This window comes from Protopterus annectens, chromosome 9.part0 (assembly GCF_019279795.1).
Source record: "Protopterus annectens isolate FY-2018-M chromosome 9.part0, PAN1.0, whole genome shotgun sequence".
Taxonomy (NCBI): domain Eukaryota; kingdom Metazoa; phylum Chordata; order Ceratodontiformes; family Protopteridae; genus Protopterus; species Protopterus annectens.
In genome coordinates, this window is record NC_056743.1 from 1,807,097,931 (window position 1) to 1,807,125,539 (window position 27,609).

General features: G+C 40.7%; 1 protein-coding gene across 1 annotated transcript in view; it reads left to right on the top strand.

Moving 5' to 3' along the window:
* The window catches only part of SHFL (shiftless antiviral inhibitor of ribosomal frameshifting), a 1,552,615-nt gene that overhangs the window by 1,110,672 nt on the left and 414,334 nt on the right, over positions 1-27,609 (top strand). Inside the window, exon 8 of the mRNA XM_044084676.1 lies at positions 12,516-12,619. Within this exon, the coding sequence (XP_043940611.1) occupies positions 12,516-12,619 (104 nt within the window). The remainder of the gene's footprint in view (positions 1-12,515; positions 12,620-27,609) is intronic.

Here is a 27,609-nt window from a genome sequence, read left to right on the forward strand (position 1 = left end):
ATCCTCTCCATAGCTTTGCAGACTAGACTTGTTAAGCTTATGGGGCGGTAATTACCAGGGTCCGTAGAGGTGCCGCCTTTGTGGAGTGGGACCACAGTTGCCGTACGCCACTCCTTGGGCACGTATCCTGTGGTAAGGCTGAGATTAAACAGCTGCCTTATGTGCGGGTTTAATTCCTCATTTAGCTCGTGTAGCACACAGCCGGGGACACCATCCGGTCCCATTGATGCTGTGTTTTTGCTTTAGAGAGAGCAGCTTTCACCTGCGCATTTGAGATGTCCGGGAGGCTACACTCGGCTGTGTTAGTTATCTCTCCTTTAGGTCGGCAGAGCGGGGTGAAGTTTGCACTGAACCTGTCTGCCAGTATGTTGGCAATGTCTGTGGGTTCAGTGATTTTTGTATCATTTTGGACTAATTCTGAGCATATCTGGGAGTTTCCACCCAGGTTCCTAACATAGCTGAAAAAGGCCTTATGATTGTCCTTTGAATCCATGGCAATTTTCTCTCAAAATTGGCCTTAGTTGATTTTATGAGTGCTCGTATTTTTTACTAATAATGATCAGGGGTGACTTCCCTTTTATGGATTTTGTTCTATCATGTAATAGCTTTCTCCTCTTATTGTAAAGTTTGTTAATGGCTGGGGTCCACCAGACTGGACGCTTGCCCTTTGTGGAAAGAGTCTTGGTTTTATTTGGAATTGCCTGATCCATGCAGTCCTGGAGGTGTTCATAGAAGGCATTTGTAAGGGTTTCCAGAGCTTGGGTTGTGGTTTCCTCTGGCTCAGGGGCCTTGAAGGATACCACACCAGTCTTGAGTAGTGTGAAGTTTGCTAGAGAAGTTCTTCACTATGGTCTTTTTTTGTTTGGGGTGGGGGCGAGATGTGGATTTCCAGTGAGATTAGTTTATGATCAGATCTCACCAATGAGGGATATACTTCCGTGGTGGAGCATTTTGTCCCCATGTTTGTGACAATGAGATCTAGTATATTTTCTCCTCTTGTGGGAACAGTGACTAGCTGTTCCATGGCATTTGAATTTATGAACTCCAGGAACCGTTGGGCTAGAAAGTTAGGGCTTGAGTAATGTTCCCAGTCTATATTCGGGTAGTTGAAGTCACCCAATATGATGGTGTTTGGAGATGCATTTATACCCTCCAGTGTCTTCAGGAAGGCTGTGTGGGGTTCCTGAGTTTGAGAGGGTGGCCTGTAGCATGCTACAATTTGTAGAGCAGTTTTGCCTATGGTTAGTTGCACCTGGATGGTTTCGAGCTTTGTGCGTTGCCACCAACCTGGAGGTGTGAGTATCCTTTATGAATATGGATACACCCCTCCTTTTGTGGTGTGGTCCGGGTTTTGGGGCGACGCATGATATGAGGTAAAACCTAATAGTGCCGGGTGCTCTCAGGAGCCTTGAACCAGGTTTCAGTTACAGCACAGACATCGATGTTCTCCATACTGAGAAGGGCCTCGAGTGCGTGCATTTTGAGATTTAGACTTCTGGCATTGAGCAGCATTACCCTCAGTTTCTTCCCATTTTGTTTTCTAGGGTGGTAGGTTTAGAATTTGAGCCTTGCCTAAAAAAGGCACTATGGGGGTGGCAAGAGCCTTAGCCAATATCCGGAATCCCAGGGGTGACAGGTGCAAGCCGTCCCTTGCGAAGCAGCGTGGCTTGTCAAGCATGTCATCCCAGGCAGACAGACACTGGATCCCCTTTGAATGACACCAGACATTAAGCCAATTGTTAAAGCTGATCATCTTGTCTCTATATTGTGGCATCATTCTTGGTGAAGGAAGGATACTGCTCAGGGTTAGGGTCATACCTGCCTGGTAATGCATGATGTTGAAATTGCAAAAGTATAATTTCGATGTTGTCTACACAAAAAGCAAACTTCTTTATCTGGCCGATACATTATCTAGATTGCCCGGAAATACCACTGAACAGCATGAAAATGATAAACTTGATTTTGAAGTCATGGAAGTGAGACATTTTTCTTCCACACATGATGATGAGCTTGTTAGATATTATGATTATAAGAGTGAAATTAATTATGTTGTAAATATGCTGAAAGAAAAAGTTTGCTTTAATATATGTATAGAGTTTACACTGTGCATTCATACTATATGTATAACAGACAGGCTTCTCTTCACAGCATCAGGAAATGCCTAAGAAAGCAATACTGGAAAACAAGCATTACATGATTTTCTCATGTTTGTAGAACAAATATCTATTAACAGACATCCTTTTTTATAAATTCAGCAATACGTGATGTTTTTCCAGTAGGAACAGCTTATACAGATGTTTCCTTTCAGAATGGCATCCTCACATCAGCAAAAGTGCTTAAATCACAAAAGAACAATAGAAAAGTGTAAAAACAGACATTATGTGACTTCCCAGGAAATGTGTTCGTGACTAGCTTTCTATATAGCAATTGTAGTAGTTCAGTTATGTGAGAGAAGGACAGAGAGAAGGACAGAGAGGTATTTTGTAGAAGTCATCATTCATATCTGTAATGAAGGAAAACTTTGTAAATATATGCTACAAATCTGAAAGAGTATGTGTGGTTTGTTATAAAATAAGTTATCTATGACTGTGCTTATAGCTGCAAAATATATTTCTTTATCAATGTGCAATTTGAAAGGCTTGGTACTTTAAACAGACTACAGATGGAGTCATGATGTGTCTCTGATTCAGCAGTAAACAGCACAGCAAGACTGTGTGTCTTAAGAAGACTTCAAATCCCACAGCAAGCAGTAAGCAGAGCAAATCAATAGAATTTTTCAATGGTGATCCTTTGACAACGTTCCTAGCCTGTATCCAAAAACAGGGGGAGTGAATGGGTAATGTCACTCCTGTAAAAGCACAGTAACGTTTATGTGAAGTACTTCAGATTTCTACAGTTTTCAACAGTTTGTAGCAATACAGTTTAATAGACGTCTAAATCCGGTGAGACTGCATTGCAGGAAGGTGGAGCAGTTCCATAAATTCTCCAGAAAAGGTACAAGACGAAGTTGTAAAACTGAATCTGCCAGTTTTGCTGTACCAACTTCACAAGTGACTACAGAAACTTTTCAACCATCTACAGTAAAGCAGCTTGGCCATCTGCTTGTCTGTTGACTGGTAAGAAAATTATTCTGTGTTACATACAGTATGAATGCCATTGAGGTAATAATAATAACAGAATAAATGTATATACAGCATATTAGCAAATGTAAAACCTTATTAGGGCAAGTTAATAGTAAGGCATTATGCAAACGAATTGCAATTTGATAGTAAGGCATTATGCAAATGGATTATAATATTTGACTGGTATCTGAAATAAAATCATGTGTGGTATAAAAATGTTTATTGTGTGTACAATGTCATAAAAATACAATGGATGACATTATCCAAAGGTTAGACTGTACAGACAAAAATTGTAAAGGTAAAGAACCAAGAAAAGTTAATATGTTGACATTATATTCAAATGTTAGACAGTTATGTCCTGTCACCAGATGTAAAAGGTTTATTTCAGAGTTGCAACAGTCAAATCAGTTACTGATAGAAACTCTTGTACATTTTGTTACAAAGACATGTAATAAACTTCTAAAAGACAGACACAATGAATTCAGGAAGCTTAGACAAGTTATACGCACATCTTTTCAAAAGGGCATAGGAGTTTCAAATTCAGCAGAACAGCTTACTAAAGAATGTCAGAAAGACCATGCAATATCACAGGAAATTCAACAGCAGTTGCAGGATAAAGGAAATAAATTAGCTGAACTGACAAAGACTGGGAACTTCCTACATACACAGTTAATCTGTGCAAAAGAAATATACTTTATAATATGTTTATGTTTTGAAAATGGTTAAACATACATGATAGGATGGTAGGATCTGATGTCTGGACAAATCATTCTTAAATGTTTTACTTTCATTCAGTTAAAGCAAGACATCTATCAGTACTACAGTAGGTAAAGCATATGACTGCCATTCTTAGCACAGTCAAAAGGTAAACAAAACTGTTCTAGTGTATAAAATTAAATAAAAATAGTTAATAAGAATAAAGATTTAAAGTCACAAGACTGGCATACTTGTATAAAGATATACAAATACAAGACAAACATACATGTGTGTTCTTTTCATCTAGAGTACATCTGTTACAATACACAAGAATAACAGGCAGACAACAGCAAATATAAATATAAACATATGTTAAGCTAATATCTATTTTGTTTTTTTTACAATTTTTTATAATTGTATAGTAACACCAAACAGTTAAAGTTCTGAATTTTAAAAATAAATAAAATCACAGATGGTATTAGTCAAACAGGTTTTGTAAAATTAATGGCAGGACAGTTAAATAGATAAATAAATAAAAATACTGAAATCCATGTAAGGTAATTGTAAAATAATGTCTATTTATGTTGTATAAATGTATAGTTATGCAAATCATAATCACATTAAAGGAAAAATGACAAAATAATTAATTATGGTTTATAGAGTATAAAATGTGAGCTCAGACGTTCCTAGACTAGATGAATAGTTACAGGAAATGCTGGAAAGATAAGATAAACAACAAGACTGATTGCCAGATAAGTAGCTTGAGGTTTTCTAAAGCATCATTGTTATTAAAACATAATTGTTAAAATGTTTACAGGCAACACTATTTGGTAATTGTAATAAAATGTCACAATTGTGCATAGATGTCACTGACAATCTGTTTGCAAGTAAATGTTAAAAGAGAAGAAAAAACCCTCAGTTGCATCAAGTACAGCCAGCAAATGGGCTATAGTATACATACAGTTCAAATCAATTGTGCAGGAGGGTGTAAATACAATACTAGAGGTAGTAAACAGCAAAAGCTTTATAAAAAAAATTATCAAATCAGACAAAGGTCCATAATTTAATAAAATAAATGTATAACCATAGTGTTAGGCTGACATACATTCTATTCTCACAGCATAGGGCAGGAAAACAGTGCTGAAGTACTACAGGGGGAGGGGCATTTTCTCAGTTTTACACTGACTGTATAAGTAGTACTGCACAAGGGTCTGAAAGAAAGCTACAGAAAAAATAAACAACAAGGGTCTGAAATAAAGCTACAGAAAAAATAAACAACAAGGGTCTGAAATAAAGCTACAGAAAAAATAAACAACAAGGGTCTGAAATAAAGCTACAGAAAAAATAAACAACAAGGGTCTAAAATAAAGCTACAGGAAGAAATATCTCATTCCTTTTTGACAATACTCTTTTATGGGGGGAAAAACAGGTATTAGTGTATTAGAAATACTGGTAAACTAGATTAAACCTGACAGGATAAGATATTTTACAAGTTGTTAATAGCTGTCATAATGGTTATTATTGTATTGTTTAGTATTAAATTGTATTTACAACCTGTTAAACTGTAAAGCTATACAAGAGATAGTTTAAAAAAACAAGAGATGGCTTAAAATTGATAAAGCTATACAAGACAGAATAAAGATATGCAAAATGCATAAATGTTTCTAATAGCAAGAATGGCCACTATTTTCAATATGTTTTTGACAAAACAATGTTGGTATAAAAAAGCATGAATATTTTAATTGCTGAATATGTAGTTTAAAATAACAGGACATATGCATTTGGTGGCAATTCCACTAGATATTTCTAAAGAGACAAACATTTTCCAAGATTTTGCTTAATATTAATGTTATTAAATTTGTAAGATTAGACTAAATGTACTTTATAGTCATTGTATGCAGAAGAATTCAGTACAAATGATAGTCTTTGTATGTACAAATGCAGAAGAATTCAGTACAAATTAAATGAATGTCTAGTAATAAATGTGTGTGAAAAAACAAGTTTTAAAAAAATGGGTCCAGTATACCTAGTAAATTGAAATGCATAAATAGCAAACAGTCTGTGTAAATACATACTGATCAGGATACATTGTAGTCAGTATTCAACCAAGATGTTAATGGGCAGTTCAAAGACATGACCACAATGTTATGGTTAAAATGACATTGAAACTGTATATTTTCAGAAGTGTATAAATGCTTGCAGAAGCACATGGTTCTAATCTCTTATAGTTAATTCAACAGTTGCAAAGAGTTAATGAAACAGTTCTAAGTCATAAATGAAATTCTATGATTGCAAAAGAATAAATTGATCAAGTTAAAAAAAAATAACATTAAAGCAGACACAGCTCATAACTGATAAAATATTTTCACAGAATGGTCTGCAAAAGAAAAAGTTGTTAAATACATTCAGGTTTGGTAGTAATACATGTTTTCATTGTATTAACTATGTAAAATTGCATTTTGACTTGTATCAAAAAAACTAAAGGTTTTGTTTCTTAATGTGTTTTTTATATAAAATGTTTTGAGTATATTTAAAAACAGAGGGAATTGTTAGGAATTGTTAGATATTATGAATATAAGAGTGAAATTAATTTTGTTGTAAATATGCTGAAAGAAAGTTTGCTTGAATATATGTATAGAGTTTACAATGTGCATTCATACTATATGTATAACAGACAGGCTTCTCTTCACAGCATCAGGAAATGCCTAAGAAAGCAATACTGGAAAACAAGCATTACATGATTTTCTCATGTTTGTAGAACAAATATCTATTAACAGACATCCTTTTTTATAAATTCAGCAATACGTGATGTTTTTCCAGTAGGAACAGCTTATACAGATGTTTCCTTTCAGAATGGCATCCTCACATCAGCAAAAGTGCTTAAATCACAAAAGAACAATAGAAAAGTCTAAAAACAGACATTATGTGACTTCCCAGGAAATGTGTTCGTGACTAGCTTTCTATATAGCAATTGTAGTAGTTCAGTTATGTGAGAGAAGGACAGAGAGAGGTATTTTGTAGAAGTCATCATTCATATCTGTAATGAAGGAAAACTTTGTAAATATATGCTACAAATCTGACAGACTACGTGTGGTTTGTTATAAAATAAGTTATCTGTAACTGTGCTTATAGCTGCAAAATATATTTCTTTATCAGTGTGCAATTTGAAAGGCTTGGTGCTTTAAACAGACTACAGATGGAGTCATGATGTGTCTCTGATTCAGCAGTAAACAGCACAGCAAGACTGTGTGTCTTAAGAAGACTTCAAATCCCACAGCAAGCAAGTAAGCAGAGCAAATCAATATAATTTTTCAGAGCTTAGAAGTCACACAGCCTCAGATCCAATTCACAGAAGCTCAACCACTTTATCAGTTGAGGATGGCCTTCAAAACAATCTTGTTTACCAGTAGTAGTGCAACCATATTTTCCTTGTAGAGGTGAGATTTTGTTTGACAATGGTGTCATCATGAAAGGTCCAAAAGTGATTGTTCCAAAATCCTTGCAACAAGAGTATAATACCATCTTGCATTGTGGCCACCCAGGAACTGATTATATCAAATGAAGGGCGAGAGGACTAGTATTTTGCCCTTCTGTGTCAAAGGATATCGAGAGAGTACTTTTGTCTTGTTCTGTATGTAATAGTACTGTCGCATCAACAGAAAGAACCACTTCATCTAAACCAGATTCCTGTACTACCTTGGTTGACAGTAGCCACAGACCTTTTCGAACGGAATGGTCAGCAGTATTTGGTGTTAGTAGGCTCTTATTCATATTGGGTCGAGATTGACCTACTTCCTAATCTAGCATCCAGTGCTGTCATTACTAAGTTGAAACATCATTTTGCAGTCCATGGTAGTCCACACAGTTATTTCTGACAGTGGTACACAGTTTATAAGCCAGCAGTACAAGAGATTTGCTGAAGAGTGGGACTTTGTTATGAGTAGCCCTGAGTACCTGCAGTCAGACAAATGGTTTGGGAGAACGTGCAGTTCAAAGTGTGCAACAGTTATTAGAGAAGTTGAAATGAGACAATAGCAATGTTTTTCTGAGTCTCAGAAATGTTCCTTGTGATAAACATCTTGGTTCACCTGCAAAAGGGCTTTTATTTATTTATTTATTTATTTGAACATGTGTTAACTGGGAAAGTCCGACTTGGAACATAGCCAATTTTCAGCGGAGGCCCAGGAAGAAACGAGACAAACCAGAACCACACTACAGTTGGTAGCAATCTGCTGGTTCCCTGTGCTAAGAACAACAAAGCAGTGAGGCTCAACTCATGAAGAGGCGCTTGTACCAGAAGTCCTATTATGATAAGTCCAGTAAACTGCTCAATCTGTTATGAGAAGGGAGAGATAGTGAGGATGCAGAGGTCCAAAGGTTTTGATCAGATTGGAGTCATGAAAAGTTTATGTCCAGAGCCGAGTATGTACATTGTGACATCACAAGGAGTAGAATTTAGGCAGAATCAGAAAGTCCGAGCCTGTATTGCAGCATCTTGCCTCTGAAAAAGACACTAGATCTCAGAGTGAGTCATCCAGTGTTCCACTTTCAGAGGACATTCCAGCAAATATCCCTGTCCCTGAGAAGATTCCCGAAACTCCTGAAACAGATTGTTCACCAGTGACCATCCCTGTTGCTAAACCCAGTCCTCCAGACCACGTTTTAGATGCATGGCAACTTGGACATAAACGTTTATTTCTCAGTGTCTCTATAACTGCATGTCTTTTTCAAGTGTCATTTTATTGTGAGCGATTCACTAAAGAGGGAAGATGTACATCAGTATGTTTGTATACCTTTAAGAAGCTTTCCATGGGTTTGCATATATGTATGAATACTGAGCACATGGGAGCCAGACTGCCATTTTGTAGAGAGCAGTTGAGATGTAAGCATGCATGTATGTAATGCTCTGTCAGTTAATCAGTCTGTTTATATTTTGTATTGCTGCTGTCCATCCTGATGTGTTTCTGTGTAGTAAAGCACATAAATGAACTACCCTGCCTGTTTTGTCTTGAATCATAACATAAGAGCGACAGGTCCTCTCCACCTCCAGGAGAATTGTGCAATCTGCCATGCTTTCAACACCTGGGTGTTGGTAGATTGCAGGAACAAACTTATTCTAAAGGGACTTTTGCCTTCTTCCTTTGACAAAGAGTGGATATAAAAAGTGTACACACCCCTGTTAAAATGCCAGGTTTTTGTGATGTAAAAAATTAGACCACAATAAATCATTTCAAAACTTTTCCCACCTTTAATGTGACCTATAAATCTGTACTTCAGAGGGATCTGATTAAGGAACTCTCAGGTACTCTCAAAGGAACCGTATAGGAAGAGATGAAAGATGCCGTCGCTACTCAGCTGGCGACCCTAGAATCAATTTCCAACTCATCCATGAGGCTCATTTATAATGTGGCAGAAGGAACCTCAGGGGCAGTGGGTTCAGGTGTAGCCATTAGGAGATGCACCTGTATGCATTTGTGTGATTTTGCAGAGCCTTATAAGTCAGTGATCGTCAGTGCTTCTTTTTGATGGCACCTGTCTTTATGGTCCCTAAGTAAAAGATACCTTGTCCAGGTTTGAGAAGGATGGAAAGACCCTTTCTGCCATGGGTACATGTTTTTCCACTCCCTAAAGATCCTTTTTGAGGAGTCCTTGAGATGGTGGAAAGATGTGGTTCAGAAAATCACAAGGATCTTTCCAGAGCGTACATGGAGTGTCTTCCCCCAGGTGCAGAGGGGGAAGTTCAAATGGTAGAAGAAGAAGTTGCCCTTGCAGCAGAAGAGGCCCACATCATCAGGGGTCCAGAGAATCTTTCTTTGGCAAACCCTTCCAGTGCTCCTGAAAGGAGGCCCAATTGTCCCCCTCTGGAGGCAGTTGGGGGTTATTTGCCCCTGCATCTGACAGCCTGGCTAGAAATAATGGATACTTTGTTGCAGAGGACCATATCCAGAGGGATATATAATTCCATTTTCCCATTGTCCTGTAAATTCCAGGAAAATCTCTGATGTTCCACCAGTCAGAGGGAACAAGCAGCCTTTCAAAGACAGACGCTACTAAACAAGAGAATCATCCAAGAGGTTCCCCCCAGATCAGAAAGGTTCTGGGACTTACTCAAGATTCTTTTTAGTTTCAATGCAAACATGGGACTGGAGGCCAGTTCTGGATCTCAACAGTCTAAACAACGTTGTTGGGAAGACAGAGTTCCGGATAGTCACAGTTCAGTTGATTATTCCATTTCTGGAAGACGACGACTGGATGTGCTCAGTAGATCTTTAGGATATGTACTATCATATAAAAATGAACAGACGATCCAGGAAAGTCTTATGCTTCTGGCTCGGAGCCAGTCATTACCATTTCAAAGCACTGCCCTTTGGTGTCACCATAGCACCCATGGTGTTCACAGAATGTATGGCAGTGATAGCAGCTCACTTGAGACTGCATGGATTCCAGGTGTTCCCTAACTCAGACGCCTGGCTCATCTCTGCCCCCAACCAGGCATCAACTCATCATGTCAAGAGAAAGAGTAATCCAGATTTGTGTGCAATTAGGCATAACCATAAATTTTGAAAAGTCACTTCTTCAACCATCTCAAATTATGGAGTTCATAGGGGTGCTACTCGACGCAAGGTCAACAATAGCATCTCTTCCTCTTTCTAGAGTTCAAACTTTAAAATCACAAGTCAACAAGATACTTTGCAGTACCACAGTCCCTGCTCATCTGGTCCTACAAAAGCAGTAGTATTGATGACAGCAGTGATATCCCTTTTGCTGCGGACCAGATTTCACATGAGGATTCTTCAGTGGATTTTGGCATCTCAATGGGCGATGAGTCATCTACCTCTGTCCGCCCCAGTATAAATCACCAACTTGTGCAAAAAAGATCTGATGTGGTAGACTCTGTCAGAACTGCTACAAGGCCGTCTATTTGCCCCTTAGTCCAAGGCCAGAGTGACCACAGATGCTTCCCAGCTGGGGTGGGAGACATTACCTGGGGAAAGGCAGTCCAAGGCATATGGTCCCCCGAAGAAGCCAATTTGCATATCAGTGTTCTGGAGTTGAGAGCAGTGCTTTTAATGTTTCAGGCCTTTCAGGATGCTCTCCCATTGGGACAGATTGTGATACAAACAGACAATGTGTCATTGGTTTGGTACATCAGCAGAGAAGGAGGAACCAAATCATGCCCCCTGTGTCGAGAAGCACTACTAAACTTTGTAAGACCGTTCTATGAAGAACACTTCTATTGAGACCTCCAGTTAAAGATCCTGCTCCACTGTGGAACTTAGCACTGGTACTGCAAGCTTTGGTTTTCCTGCCTTTCGGACCTGCAAATACTTGTGATCTCAAATTTCTGTCTTGGAAGACCTTATTTTTGGTGGCCATTACTTCAGCCAGACGAATTTCAGAACTTCAGGCTTTGTCGGTGAAACCGCCATACATAATTTTTCATAAAGATAGTTACGTTACAAACTAATGCATCATTTTTGCCCAAAGTTGTATCAGAATCCAACATTAACCAATCAACCTACCAATTTTCTTCCCAAATTACACAAACGTGAATATTTGTTGCATTCACTAGATGTGCATAGGTAATTACATTTCTACTTATTACACAGAACAAAGGAATTCAGAAAGTCAGATCAATTATCTGTTTTCTTTGTGGAAAAGAAATTGGGCAAGCCATTGTCAAGAGTTTCCCTAGCCAAATGGCTCACTAATTGCATCTCTTTCATTTACAGTAAATTGAATTTGCCTTTTAACTAAGCAATTGCATGTTCATTGTACAAAATCAATGACAGCTTCCTCAGCCTTTCATTCAAGAGCCTCCATGGATGATATTTGTGCTGCAGCAACTTGGGCTTCACCCCACACCTTCATCTCTCATTGCAAGATAGACTTGGTTTCTAGAAGTAGGGCATCCTTTGGCTCAATGGTTCTTAGGAATGCCCTTCCTTGAGGCCACCCTAGGATTGTAGTAGCTGAGGACTCTGTCCCATCAGTCGAGGACGGAATGAAAATTGACATCATCAGATAAAGAAGTTAAGTACTTACCACAGCTTTCCATTAGAGAGCCAGTCTTGGGGTCTTTCCCTTGCCCATTGAGTCCAGATATAGCTTTGTGCTTCCATTGTCTGCTATATTTCTGTTTAAAAAAATGTTTCTGTATGAGTGTTAGTCTTTTGCTATAATCTGCATACAAGATCTGAGGTAATGGGGATGGTGGATTCTGGGTAAGGGAGAAGCTCGAGAGGTCAAGGTTGTCATGAGCTTTTACAATGGCCAATTTGGATCTGAGGGCTTGGATCCAAACTCATGAGTTGCGGAGGAATGAAAATGGATAACACAGATGGAGCATTATTTAAGTACATAACTTTTTTCTGAAGCACATCTTTGCATCAGTACAGGTGGTTGTGGATCTTTTTGGGTATCAATCCAGTAATAAAAACACAGCATGAGCCCCTATGCATGAAGCTCAGCTTTTTGTACACATCAATGACTTTTAGAACATTATTTTTTAAAAATGCGCTTTAGACCCACATCTGTTAAAACTGTGGGGTCACAGGGATGTTTTAACGTTAACTCTCTTGTTTGGCTTTCTAAAGGAAAAAGTGTGATAAAGGAAAACATCTTTTTATGTTTTTGTTTTGTAGAATTTCTGTTTCTCTAGACAGCATATGTTTTTATTTTCCCCTTGTCTTTCAGGTTTCCAGGTGCCACCGTTGTAGGGTAAAATATGAACCAGTGCCTCTTAACAGAATGTGGGGAGCAGCAGAGTTTAGATGCACCACCTGCAACAGGACCTTTAGGTAAAATTCAGTATACTTAAGAGGTGTGAAATCCCATTTCTTTTCCTCCTCTTTACAGCAGTATTTAAGTAAACATCATGTCAGCTGACAACCACACACAAGACACTTGTCTATTCTGCAGTTGTTTAGCCGTCTGTATTCCCTAATTGTGGCCAGCACAGTGAAAAAATTAGTATTGTCACCTTACAACAAGAGTTTATCTAGTTTGGTCCATGGCTGAAACTGTAGTTTGGTTCACAGCTGGGATGCCTTCTGCAAGGAGTATGCATGTCTTTCCTTTGTTTGTAGAGATTTTCTCCAGGTACTTGGTTTCCTGCTGTTAACCAAATGCATACAGTAGGTGGATTGGAAACTGAATTGCCCGTAGCTGTGTGTGTGTTTCTGTGTGTGACACAAGAAAGGTCTTGCAGTCTGCTTCATTCCCTACTTGCTTAGGAAACTCCATAGATGGATGGATTACGTATGACTATAATGTATTGGATATTGCACAGTTCTTTTGGATAGTTGTTTTCTATCATTTACCAGAATTTGGCAGTAAGTATCTTATAGTGTTCGGCAAATAATTACCCTTATGTGGTGTATATTGTGAATACTTTTTCTTTCTTCATTTTGTGGACTCGTCATTGTCATCAGGCAATAACAACATAGGTGCATGCTAACTGAATACAGTCTGTCAGGGGTGTTCAGTTGTTGCAACAGTCTGTGGACTACTGCCTGTCCTACCACCCTTTTTATAACTGTTGTACAGAAGATGGAATGCAAGTCTTCCTGAAGTTTCATGGATTCAGAACTCCATATCAGTCAAGTTTTCAAGTGTGCCACAGCAATGAGTTTGCATTCACCAAAGTGGATAATGATCTTGTGACACAGCATCAGATGAACTGTTCTGAGTAGTTGTCCTTGATTTTTCTGTTGCATTTGTCATAATTGATCATCTCTTCCTTTTGGGGGAACTGAAGACCTACTTTTGGTCAACTCTTGTATTTGGCCCCACAAAGCTCCATAGTGAGTTTTGTTTTCTGTACTGTACACTTCCCAGTCCTTAGTGGTCTACATACGTGCAGTTTCACTGGTATCCCAGTGTTGCCCAGTGATATCTCTCCTTCTCCAGGAGCATATGGCTTATTCTGATGCCATTCTTGATTAGTGTAAGTCATTTTGTAACCCATCCAAGATCATTGCCGTACTCTTTTATGTCACCTTAGAAGCATCTGAAACTCCTGCTAGTGTATTTTGTATTTCTTATGGATATCGTAAATTAAATTTTATGCTTAATGTGTGTAATTTTATTTTAACTTTGGTATTTCAGGACCAGGTATCAACTTGTTACTTGGTCCTTTTGTCACCACTGAGGAATGTCTTCAGTATTAACCATATTGTATTTGAGGACTTGGAGCTGATTGTACAGACCCTGGTTAGAATATTTTCATAGGGATTGTTTTTGTGCCTTTACCTGAGGATTCATAACATTGAGCTTAATAGTACACAAGGCATTCAGAATTATTCAGCTCTCTGCACTGTCAAGCATAGACTCGCATTTAATGTTTTGATTGTATGTGTGGCCTTGTTGATAAGGGTCCTTCTTTTTTAATCACTTTTATTAGCCATCCATCTGCCCAACTGTGTGAAAGAGCATACAAGCGATTACGAAATTTAAAAAATAAAAACAACATTAGAGTACGTGTGTTAATATAACTAATTTAACAAGCAATGGAGTATGAGTGTTACTGACGAAGCAAAAGTGAACTGCAGTGTCATTCATAAATCAGTGTGAATCAATGAACTTTATTCCTAAATTGAATGTATAAATTGTCCCACCTTAAGTTTTAACAGTTGATCAGTCATCTCAGCAGTAAGACTAATAAGGTGACTGAGTCAAGTCCCATATCCAAATAGCCTGTTTGGCCAACTTTTCCCAGACCTCATTTGTGTAAGTTTCTAGCCTATGCAGTTTATTCAAAAGATTTATTGATTGATCTTCTCTTGGAACATCCTGCCTATTCTGTTTTCTTGTTGTGGTCTTTTTACATAATGTTACAGTAGTGACAATGTCCATTCTTTCCATGCCCAGTCATTTTGATTGTCCAAATCAATAAGCATAGATGAGTAAAGTGGCAATCTTATCAGACCAAATCCTTTTGCAGTCCAGTTGCTATCTGGTCAGACCAAATCCTGTTGCAAAGGTCTTATAGGCTTTTGTTGAAAGGCATCAGGTCTTTTTCACTCCCAAAATGTATGGGTCCAGTCATCCAGAGTCCTTTCCCCACATCTCCAGCAAAATGGAAGCTAGTTTGGGAGTAAACTCTGGTGGCATGTTGCATGTGAATATTCTTGTGCATTCATTGCCAATTGAAGTACTTAAAACATATGCCATCTAGTTGTGTATCTAATATAAGTTGCTACTCCCAAATCTAATTTGGAATCAAGTCTGAGTTCTCTCCCATTCTGTCTTTAGACTTGTAACGTGATAATCTCGTCAGTACCAAAAACTTGTAAGCAGTACCAGTTCAGTTTAAATCCGTGGGAGATTGTCCCCTGGCTTAAAATAACCATTGTATTAAAAGGAGACTGTCTGCCTGTTTAATCTTTAAAAGCTAGAATTTTTATAAGTCAGGATCAGTTTATTGTATTTATTTCCATTATTCCTCTTGATTCTAAAGTTGTTCCCAACTAATAATTTGTTGCATGGTAAGCTGTTTATAGTACTTCAATGTAATTAATACATGTGAAGTTGTTCAATCGCCATTCATTCTTCACTGATGGGTTCGGAGCCGATCCTGTGCTCCAACACGGCCGACTAGCAAGCTCAAAGTTTTCCAGTAGCTCGAGACCTAGCCTCTTATCCCACAATGGACTGCTGGAATTACCTCAGATCTAGTTTGCTGCGGCATGGATCTCTTGGTTTCCAGCGTTGCTCGAGACTATTGTGGGAATTTTCAACTTTCAGCAAGTTTTTTCTATTGCATTTTATATCTTTCTACTATTATATTTACATAGTATTACCTAGTTTAGCAGATTTTTCTTTTTTTTTCCCCTTTTCCCAGTAAATCTCTAGTGCTTGCCTTCAGCCTGTTGGCCTTGGGCCTTTTCTTACAGCTTGTTAGATTAGAGTTGTCTTTTTTGGACTTTTTGATATTTGGATTACTCTTGTTACTATTTGCCTTTTTGGTCTTTTGTGCTGTCTTTTTGCATTGCTGTTTGTAGTGAATTAGATTACTCATTTCTGAGTTAAACTATTTTTATATAATTAAATAGTGTTGTTTTTTGATCTTGTGAATTTTTTTCAGGAAGTTCGTTGCTATGTCTGAAGAAAGGGAAAAGCATCCTACGTCTGGGTTCAAAAAGTGCCCAGACTGCGGACAAAAGATGTCCGTTACTGATGCCCATGTGCAGTGTGTGTACTGCTTGGGTGAAGTGCACCTGCAGGAGTCATGTAGTATCTGCCACTCTTTTTCCACTTGAGTGCTTGCAGAAAGGAAGAGGAAGTTAGTTGACAGGGGTATTATTAAACACCCTTTCTCAGAGGCATTGCCTGCCAGGATGGGGCCAGCAAATCGTCCAAATCTTCCTCAGAATCCAGGACAAAAAAAGTTGGAAAGTGTTGTGACTTCAGCTCCACTGGCTTCAGAGTCGACAGTCTGTTCTTTTCGGACCTGGGACACTGCTTTGGAACCGGTTGCCAAAAAACCTCCCTCTCTACTTCTCCATTCGGCTCCATCTATTCACTCCTCCAGGTCTTCGGTCAGCCTGTCCGATCTGGATATGGACCGGCTGGTTCAGAAGCTCTTAAAGGCACCAGGCCTAGCTAAATTGCTGTCGGCTCAGACCCAACCGTTGGAGCCGAAGACCATTACTCCTGAATTGTCTGCTCCTCCTCCGAGCCATACCGGACCTTCGGAGCTGGAGGAGGTTGACCTGATGATTGTGGATCCCTTGGAGCAGACACCAGATCCAGTGTCATCGGCTCCATCTGCTCGGATGTCCTCTGCGCTGACCGGGGACTCTAGGATCCGACACTCTCTGGTCGGGTCCGGGGAGGATAGTTGCACGGACTTGTCAGTGCTGACTCTTCCTCTCGGGGTTTCGGCTCGGGTGAGCTCTGCTCTTACCTCGTGCTTGGAGCCCATGGCTTCGGTGCGAGAGGGGATCGCGTCTCCTCATGATCCATCGACTCCTTCTCATCGGAGCCGTGGTGCATTTGAAGCAGTGAGGCGAGTGTTGTCTCCTAAGACTTCTTCATCTCCAGGTCTGGCCTTTTCCTCCCCTAAAGTGCCTGTGTCAGTTTCTGTTTCCTCCGGTCATCCCAAGCGTAGAGACCCAGAGCCTCAGGTAGCCCCACAGGGCGCTCCCTGCTCTTCTGAGACCTCTCCAGAGGCTCCCCCTGAAGAAGTTCCCAGGAAGAGATTATGCAAGAGGAGGCATTTGGACTGCCCACAGGAGTCTCCAACATCAGACACCGACTTGGATGAATCAGAAGGGTCCCCTAAAATCTCCCTCTCAGGACATCTCCTTTGTGGAGATTCTTGAAATTTTTAGGCAGAGATGTGATTGGCAGTCCAAGAGCCCTACTGAGGACGAGTCTGTTCTCCTGAAGGCGTTTAGGTCTCAACCTTCCACCTCTTGGGTGTCTCCGCCCTAAGATGAGCTTATGGATCTGGTCTCTCGTAGTGGGTGGGAGTCACTAGAATCTATGGAACTTGTCCCTAGGAGGCTTAATAAGTATATTTCTGCCCCTGTAGATAAGTCCTTTTTGACAAAGGGAGTCCCTGTTGATGCCACAGTGGTGGCGGCAGACACCAAAAAGGAAATGTCTGAGACTTCCTCGTCTATCCATCCTCCTAACAGAGAGTCCAGGGTCATGGATAGATATGGGAAACGCATGTTTAGTTCAGCGGCTTTCTCACTCAGATCACTGAACTACTTGACCCATTTTACCAGACTACAGAGAGATCTCCTTAAGGAGTTGGGAGATACTCTTCAGGGTGTTGTAGCTACAAGTGCATCCAACAAAGTTGCTACCCAGCTTGCTACCCTTAATTCAATAGTTAACTCGTCCATGCATCTCGTATCTTACGCAGCTGATGGTTCGAGTAGAGCTACAGGTACAGGAATTGCTCTTCGTAGGCATGCCTGGATGTGAGACTGTTCCTTCACAGAACCCTTCAAGTCTTCCTTTACGAATACCCCGTTTGACGGCTCATCCTCGTTTGGGCCAAAGGTGAAGGAGACTTTGACCAGGTGTGAACAAGAAGGAAAGACTCTGTCTGCCGTCCGTTTTTCCACCCCTACTAGACCCTATCCTAAAGGTCAGAAGGGAAGAAAGATGTGGTTCCGGAAAGCCCAAGGAGCCTTTCAAGACACGTGGAGAGCCCCCCTCCAGAGGCAGAGGAGGGGGTTACAATGGAAGACGCCACCCTCGCGGCAGAGGGGGTTCGCAACACCAGGGTGACAGAGATCACTTCTCTGGTCAGTCCTACCAGCGCTCCTGAAGGGAGGCCCGGCTGTCCTACTCTGGAGACAATCGGGGGTCGCTTGTCATTGTACCGAGAAGCCTGGCTAGATATAACAAACGACAATTGGGTACAAAGTATCATTTCCAGAGGGTATTTCATACCGTTCTCCACCCAGCCCCATCCCATCAAGAAAATCCCGGACGTTCCACCCAGTCACAGGGAACAAGCAACAATAGAGGTACGCTGGTTGCTAGAAAGAGTCATCCAGCCAGTCCCGGCAGACCAAACAGGATTCGGAACTTACTTAAGATTCTTTTTGGTTCCAAAGAAAACGGGACTGGAGACCCATTTTGGATCTCAGCAGACTCAACCAATTTGTGAGGAAAGAGTTCCGAATGGTCACGCTACAGTCCATACTTGTCTTTTTAGGGAAAGACAATTGGATGTGCTCAATCGATCTCGAGAATGCATACTACCACATAAAGATGGCCAGACCATCCAGGGATCACCTGCATTTCCGGCTGGGAGCCAATCATTATCAATTCCGAGCTCTGCCCTTTGGTCTCACTACAGCCCCCAGAGTGTTCACCAAGTGCATGGCAGTAGTCACGGCTCACCTGAGGCGTCTAGGATTCCAGGTGTTTCCGTACTTGGACGATTGGCTCCTTACCACCACCACCAGGCATCAACTTCTTCAAGCGAGAGAGGCTAATGTGACACACTGCAATTGGGTATGCATTACAGTCAACTTCGAAAAGTCTGCCTTGTTGCCATCGCAGCATATAATTTTTATAGGGACAGAATTAGACACGTCAACCACTACTCTTAGTCTTCCACCAGAAAGGGTTTGTATTCTTCGTCAACACATCACGTCCTTGGTATCAAAGAACAGAGCACCTGCTGCAGAGGTATTGAAAGAGCTAGGATTGATGGCAGCAGCAATATTGGCAATCCCATTAGCAAAGATGTATATGAGGATTCTTCAATGGCTCCTATTCACGCAATGGTCTTACCAAGAACTTCCAGTGAATCACACAATCCTGATAATGAATTCTTGCAAGAAGGATCTTCAGTGGTGGTTGATGTCTCTTCATGTCACAATAGGACGTCCCTTCATGCTACCCCCTCCAGTTGCCACTGTGACCACGGACACTTCCCTGATATGGTTGGGGGGGGGCATTTTCACGGAAAGTCTGCCCAAGGCACATGGACAGATCAAGAATCACATCTGCATATCAATGTCCTGGAGATGAGCAGTACTTGTAGTGTTGCAATACTTACTCTCTTCCTCTAGGACAATTGCAATACAGACAGACAACATATCAGTGGTCTGGTACCTGAACAAGCAAGGCGGGACCAAATCTTACCCCTTTTGCCGAGAAGCCCTTAGAGTATGGCAGTGGGCAGTGTCATCCCAGCGCTTTCTGTTAGCAACGCACATCCCGGGCAAATCCAACGTCATAGCGGACAAACTAAGCAGGGCAATTTTATTGCCCCACGAATGGTCCCTCAAACAAGAGATTGCGGACAAGATTTTCCACAAATGGGGCCAGCCTCCCTGCGACCTATTTGCCAGTCATATCAACAACAAATGCAGAAGCTATTTTGCCCTGATGCCCCCGCCAGGTCAGTCCCCGAGGGATGCTCTTGTCCACTATTGGCCCCCAGGTCTCCTCTACGCTTTTCCCCCAATTCCTCTGATACCCAGATTTTTACAGAAAGCAAAGTTGCTGGGACGGACAATCATCCTTATAGCCCATCATTGGCCCCGGCAGATTTGTTTTCCTTTTCTTTACCATTACATTCTTGCAGAAGACCCATGGATCTTGGACCCAGTTCCGGACTTATTGACACATCCGTCAGGGGATCTCCATCCTTCGTTGCAGACACTGAAGCTAACCGCTTGGCTGCTCCAATTCCCCGCATAGCCAGGCTTTATAATCTTTCCCATGACACTAGTCAAATTTTGTTGGCTTCCCATAAGCCTTCCACTAAAAAGTTGTATCGTAGTAAGTGGAAGAGATTTTCCATTTGGGCTTCCTACCATAATATTGACTCTTACCAAGCACCATTGTCTTCTATTGTACAGTTCTTGACAGAAATTTTCAACAAAGGAGCAGCGGCTGCTACGGTGCGGGTACAACTAGCTGCTATATCTAATTTCCATCTAGGGATTCATGGATTGAATATTATGGCTCACCAATTGTCTAAAGCTTTTCTAAAAGGTTCCTTTCACATGAGACCTCCAGTGAAGACTCCTTATTCTCCCTGGAATTTAAATTGTATGTTATCTCCATCATTCTTCCTCCCTTTGAGCCTGCATCATCTTGTGAGCTAAAATTTCTGTCGTGGAAAACTATCTTCCTAGTAGCCATCACTTCAGCCCGCAGAGTGTCAGAGCTGCAAGCCCTATCCATCAAGCCTCCTTATATGGTCTTTCAAGCTGACAGAGTATCTCTCAGGACAAACCCATCCTTTTTGCCTAAAGTATGTTCAGAGATTAACATCAATCAAGTAATTGAGTTGCCTGTTTTCTTCCCTAATCACACCAACAAATTGGAATATATGTTGCACAAACTTGATGTTCACAGACAACTTAGATTTTATCTAGACAGAACAAAAGAGATTAGGAAATCAGATCAGCTTTTTATGTCTTTTTCTGAGGCCAGGAAAGGTAAACCAGTTGCCAAAACAATTCTAAGTGGCTGTCGGATTGTATCACTTACACCTATTCTTGTCATAACATGCCCTTGTCTAGTAAGGTGAAGGCTCATTCAACCAGAGCAGTTTCTACCTCCTCAGTCTTTCAAGCCAAATTACCCCTAGACAACATCTGTGCTGCAGCCACATGGTCTGAACCTCACATTTTTATAACTCATTACAAAGTGGATAAGGCCTCCAGGGACAGGGCTTCATTTGGTTCTACGGTTCTGAAGAGTATACTTCCGTGAGCCATCCAGGGTTAGGGTGCTAGGGACGCTACACATCAGTGAAGAATGAACGGCGAGATTGAACAACTTCACATAAAGAAGTTATGTACTCACCATAACGTTCCATGTGAGGTGTTCCATCTCGCCTTCATTCTCACGTCCCTTCCTCCATCCCCCACCTGGCTGGCAGTTGACCTGAAGGCTGTCTTCATCCTGGCTTCTGAATGTGTCTTCATTCCTAGGCAGAATAATTATAGTATCACTATATGGTACGCAGCAAACAAGATCTGAGGTAATTCCAGCAGTGCATTGTGGGATAAGGGGCTGGGTCTCAAGCTACTGGAAAACTTTGAGCTTGCTAGTGGCTGTGTCGGAGCTGAGGATCAGCTCCGAACCCATCAGTGAAGAATGAAGGCGAGATGGAACAACTCACATGGAACGTTATGGTGAGTACATAACTTTGTTTTTTCACACAGGTTTTTGCTCTGCTACAGTACTCTACATTATTGCAATTTCTGTCCATCCCTTTTGCTTACATACCTTGATACCTTGACTGCTTTAGTTATTTTTTAATTTACTAGTTAGTGTTCACTACTTAGGTTACTGTTAATAATACCTTTCCATAAAGTCTTAAAGAGCACTAGTGGAACTCCTGCATTATGCAACATTAAAGACTTCCATGTAGCAGTATAGTTTGCATTCAGGAAATTATATATCTCATCAACACAACTGCTAAATCATATAATTCCAGATCTGGTACTTTGCATCTCAGATTGACCTAGAATTGTCACCTTCCCCCAGACAACTCTGTGGACTCTCTTCAGCCAAAGAAAATCAGTACACCATTTTCAGGTCTCCTTATGAGTACTCTCTATTATAGGAATTAACAGAAACTGAGAGGAGTATAAAAATGCAGGAAGAAGTATCATTCGGAGAGCCTCTGGTCTTTGTAGTCCATAGAGTCAGTAAGCTGTTATGGTTTAAATCTCTGAAAGTTTTGTTTGCCTGCATGACTCCGATGGAAGATACCCTTACTGTGATCCAGGTGACAGGGTTCAATTAGTTGCCTTGGCACTGGAGGAGCTAGGCAGGGAAGGAGAGGAATGAAGGTGAGGGGACATGGCCTGCTTGTCTCTCCTGGGTGGGGAGGGTTGCATGCAGTACTGGGCAGGGTACACAGAATAAAGTACAGTTTCCCCTGGTGTTGATTGCAGAAACCACAACTCATGCTTCCCTGGGGTAGGACAGCTTGGAGGGAATACCACTTGCAGAAGTGAGGGGATGGGCTCCTGAGTCAGCTCATTGTATGACACCCCCACCAGATACTTGGCCAAGTGCATGGGGATAGCACCAGCAAGTGAAAAAGCCAAACCACCCCGATGGCTTTCTAAATTATGGTGAACAGATGGATATTTGGTCACTAGGGGGCTGATGATTGACTGGCAGCAGAGGCAAAAAATGTGAAAATGCTGATACCCCAAAGTTCATTGGCTAGGAAATGTATTTCTGGTACCCAAGTACCTCATATGTTGGTGACCAAATAAATATAGGAACTCGTATTCAGTTAGCTATAAGTTCATATTTATGTAGATGTCCCAATTCTTTGTCTTTCTACTTATAACCAAAAATTTGACTAAATTTTAAAAAGTTCCTCAAAAGTTTTTTTGGCAAATCATTTCCAGGATTGAGTAAGTAGTTTTTTACTTGTAGTGAAACTTTATCTATTTCTCCTGGTTTATGTCCTGTTCAGTTAAACCCACAAAGTGGATGAACACAATGTAAGAAAAGGGGTATCCTTGCTTCAGCAACTGACTATATACCTAATGCCGTTGCAGGGGGAATATGCAGTATGTGTCCACTTGGGACACAAAGATTCACAGCCCTACTTGCTTTTGTAAGAGATTCTTGCACCTCTTATTACAAGGCTTTTGCATACTGGTTGAAGCCTTCGCTGCCCTCATAATACCTTTTTTTTCAGCAGAGTCCAGCTAATGGACCTCTTAACTTAAAACTCAAACACAAGATCACATCAAGGTGGCTCTGTTGAATGCCAGAACTCTAAGTAACAAAATGCCTGACCTTGGACCCCTCCTGCATTTTAGTGCATGCATGCATGTGTAATCAATGAAACCTGCTGTAAATGTTCAGATAGCTCCCCTTTCTTTAACAGGGATTTGTGCCTACTGTACCTTTATACCAAGTGGCAACTGTGGTAGTCTTCACAGGAAAATAGTAAATTGGCTTAAAGTATCCATACAGTGTGGGTAGTGGGTGCTTCCTCAGAAAACATGAAGTTGATCAGTGGCTCTATATTGGGACTTCTGTTTGACATCTACTTTTCGGATCTCCAGGTCACAAACCAAGGTCTTTTGTAAACCAGGTTTGCAGATGACGGTAAACTGAATGTCTTAAACTTCCCTCTGACATGCAGCCCCTCCAGCACAAACTTACACTTGTTAATTCCTGTTGTACTAATAAAAGAAGTGCAACATTGTCATTTGGAAGACAACCCCTCCCTCCTGTTATAGCGTGGACAACACTCCAGTTCAAAATGCGAATGTACTTGGAGACTAAACTTGGGTTCATAATCCCTCTCCTATGATCATCATTCTGGGATAGAGTGGTCAGCAAGTCCTTCCGTTTCAGCGCAACTTATTGAAAGCAAAAGGAATATCTTCCAGGTTTAAAGAATTCAGTATCATATGTTTTGCAGATTAGGCCAGTTGTCAAATACAGTGCACCCTTTGGATTTCTACTTAAAAAGATCACTAGCTTAAAAACTGTGAACTACCAGAATAGACTACACGTATTGTCCCTTTCTTCAGTGTCCTGTTGACTTCAGTGATCTGTGGCTTCTTTTCTGTGCCATTAGGGACTCAGTAGTCCAGTATCTGTTTCATCTCCTTAAATAAAACAGTCCTACTAATACTAGGACCAGTGTTCTAAACCTACATCCGCAAATAATAAATCTCCCCCACTACTGCATTTTATTTACTCAGTACCTTCCCCACCTCTGGAATATCATTCCACTGCAAATTATGCAGTGTGATGCATTATCTTCCTTCAGATCTAAATTAGATGACTGGATGACTATTTACAAATTCACACCTGGCATGACTGGCCTAGCCCTCCTTGAAAAAGAAGGCGAGGTTTAAGGGTGGATACTTGCAAAGCATCAATGGTTACTTGGCTTAGTTGCCTTATATTTCCTCTGATCCTGTTCTGTGAAATGTAAAAGGAATGTTTATTTTAAACAAGGCACAAGATCAGAGTGTAATATATTGTGTGAAAACACTTGTTCCACAAGTAGTAATATAGGTAATGCTGGCCATTTACTGGTACACTTACAGACTGTGCTTAAATTCTGCGGTGACGCTTGCATTAAGTACTGTATCCTGTAGATTGCATAGCTAGATAGGTAGGGGGGTTCTGATCTCACAGCAGCCAATGTATGTGTGTATAATTATGACCTTAACTATTACTGTCCACAATACATTAGTAGCCTGGAATTAATTTAGATGGGTTTGAATGGCATGATGGGTAATGTCTTCACCTCATAGACACAAAGTACAGGGTTTGATTTTGACTTCAGGTTATTGCCTAGGATTAAAATGGCCCTTCAGGGCAGGTGAACTAGTATTCACTTATGAACCTGTGAACCATAAACCTCATAATTGTTGGTTGAGGCTTGCTTTTTAGTGGTACTGCTAGACAACACTAACATTGAAGAGTCTGCTTTAATTAAAAAAAAAGTAAGAGTTCAAAGTTTGAAAATTGTTTATTTTTCTGTGGTTCTTTTAATGTCAACTGGAAATTCAGGTTTATGTTGTCTCAAGAAGCTGTGCCTTATTTTTTAAAATAATTGGCTGCAGTGAATGAAGAGGCAGAGCTGAGTTTACATGTCTTCTTATAAAATAAAATGAGCAAAATATTGCTTGACACTTACTGGATACATATCAGTCAGTTGTATTCTGTGAATGGATGCATTCTCTTTTGGCTAATCTTAGTGAAAACAAAGTACTATAAAAGCTAGAAAGATGAAAATGTTTGCTCAGGATTTATTGGGCTACTGCTTATGTAATCTGTTCTTTTTGATGCTTGGTAACAAATGAGTGGTTTGGAGACCCCAGTTGTCTACTTATACTAGTTTTGATAAGTGTGTGGCTCAGACATTCTAGCATGCTGCTGGTTCATTCAGTGACCATGTTTTTCAGTCCACCGTCCTTGACCAATGAAAAAAAAAAAAAAAAGCAAACAACTTTTCATGTAATAGATAAGGTGAAAATTCCTGACCTGGCAAATGTGAACTTGCATATCAGCTGAACAAGAAGCATTTTCAGATGTTTCAAAATCCATCATGGGAAGTGAAAGAGCGCCATCTGTATCCAACATGAATCAGTGGTATGCAGGTTGTTTTATATCAGGAGCTAAAACAGTTTACCACTTCCTACCAAACTTGCAACAACAGGTTATTTGATGTGTATGCATATTCCAACAATGGTTTTAAGATTTTAACCTTTCATCTAAAGGACTGTGCTTCAGAGTTCACTATTTTAACTGAAATACTTAATGTTGTGACTACTAAATGTAGGTCTTTATCACTTTGTTCCCTCCCGACGACTGTGTTTGCAATTGCCAGTCAAATGCAGTTACAATGAAAGTCAGTTTGGTGAAAGTTATGCCAAAATAACTTTCACTGACAGTGGCATTTTCCCCACTACTGCTGTGCATCATCAGAATAGGTATAATAAAAGTTTGGGGGTATGGGGGATGTCCCTTCAAAAAATAAAAGTTACCTCCAAGGTTTGGTGAAAGTTGTTTCAGTATAATAGTTTTGCCAAATTGATTTCAACTGTATTTCCATTTGATCAACATGAATCCTTATTAAACTTCCTTGTCGATTATTATACATTGTTTTATCTCATGTCTTCCTTGCTATAACTTGATCCTCTTGTGCCTCTAACCTTGGTGTAATTAAGTCTTTCCTAAATATTTCCATTTGTGTCCTTGCTTGGTTTCTGCATTCTTCTACTTTGTACAAATGTTCATAGGTTCATAGGTTCATAGATTAGTACTACTACTACTGCCCCCCTTGAGCCCCATTTAGCCTAGCCATTTATCCCTTGTGAGACTCAAACCCTGCACCTTTTGCTTGCAAGGCAAACACCTTAACCATTAGGCCACCCTCCCAACCCCATAAGTTTGAAATATCTCTAATCTCTGTACGATGTGTGGTAAGTTTTTGTTATTGGCTGCTTAAGTTTGGCAACACTTCTTTCTGCTTTTTGTTGCCCAAGTAATTGCCCTAAAAGTTTCTGTGCTTTGGAGTTATCCAGAAATAGTTCCATAACAGCAGCCTTTCTAATCGTGAATGTTATCCAAATGCTGCCTTGTTTTCCCATTAGCACTTTGTAGTTGCTTCTCTTGTTTTGTGAGATTTCCCTTATTCTGCAGTACTACAACATTTGACAGCCCTTCTGGGCTTCCGGATATTGGCCAAGGCTCTTGCCACCCCCATAGTGCCTTTTTTAGGCAAGGCTCAAATGACAAACCTACCTCCCTAGAAAACACAAGTGGAAACTAAGGGTAATGCTGCTCAATGCCAGAAGTCCAAACCTCAAGATGCACGCTCTCGAAGCCCTCCTCAGTATGGAGAAATTCGATGTCTGTGCAGTGACTGAAACCTGGTTCAAGGCACCTGAGAGCACCCCAGCACTATCAGGTTTTACCTCATATCATGCTTTCCGGCCCCAAAACTTGGAACGAACCACAAAAGGAGGGGGAGTATCCATATTCATCAAAGATACCCACACCTCCAGGTTAGTGGCAACGCACGAAGCATCGGAAACCATCCAGGTGCAGTTAACCATAGGCAAAACTGCCTTACAGTTTGTAGCATGCTACAGACCACCCTCTCAAACTCAGGAACCCCACACAGCCTTCCTGAAGACACTGGAGAGTATGAATGTCTCTCCAAATACCATCATATTGGGAGACTTCAACTACCCAAACATAGACTGGGAACATTACTCAAGCCCCAACACCCTAGCCCAAAGGTTCCTAGAATTCATAAATTCAAATGCGATGGAACAACTAGTCACCATTTCCACAAGAGGAGACAATATACTAGACCTGATCATCACAAACATGGGGACAAAATGCTCCACACCGGAAGTATATCCCTCATTGGTAAGATCAGACCATAAATTAATCTCACTGGAAATCCACATCCCGCCCCCACCCCCTGCACAAAAGACCACAGTGAAGAACTTTTCAAAAGCCAACTTCACACTTCTTAAGACTGAAGTGGTATCCTTCAAGGCCCCTGGGCCAGTGGAAACCACAACCCACACTGCTGAATCCTTTACAAATGCCTTCTACGGGCACCTTCAAGAATGCATGAATCATGCAATCCCAAATAAAACCAAGAACCATTCCCCCAAAGGCAGGCGCCCGGTCTGGTGGACCCCAGCCATAAACAAACTTTACAACAGGAGGAGGAAGCTACTACATGACAGAACAAAATCCCTAAAAGGGAAGGCATCTCTGATCAGTACTAGCAAAAAACTACGATCACTCATAAAATCATCCAAGGCCATCTTTGAGA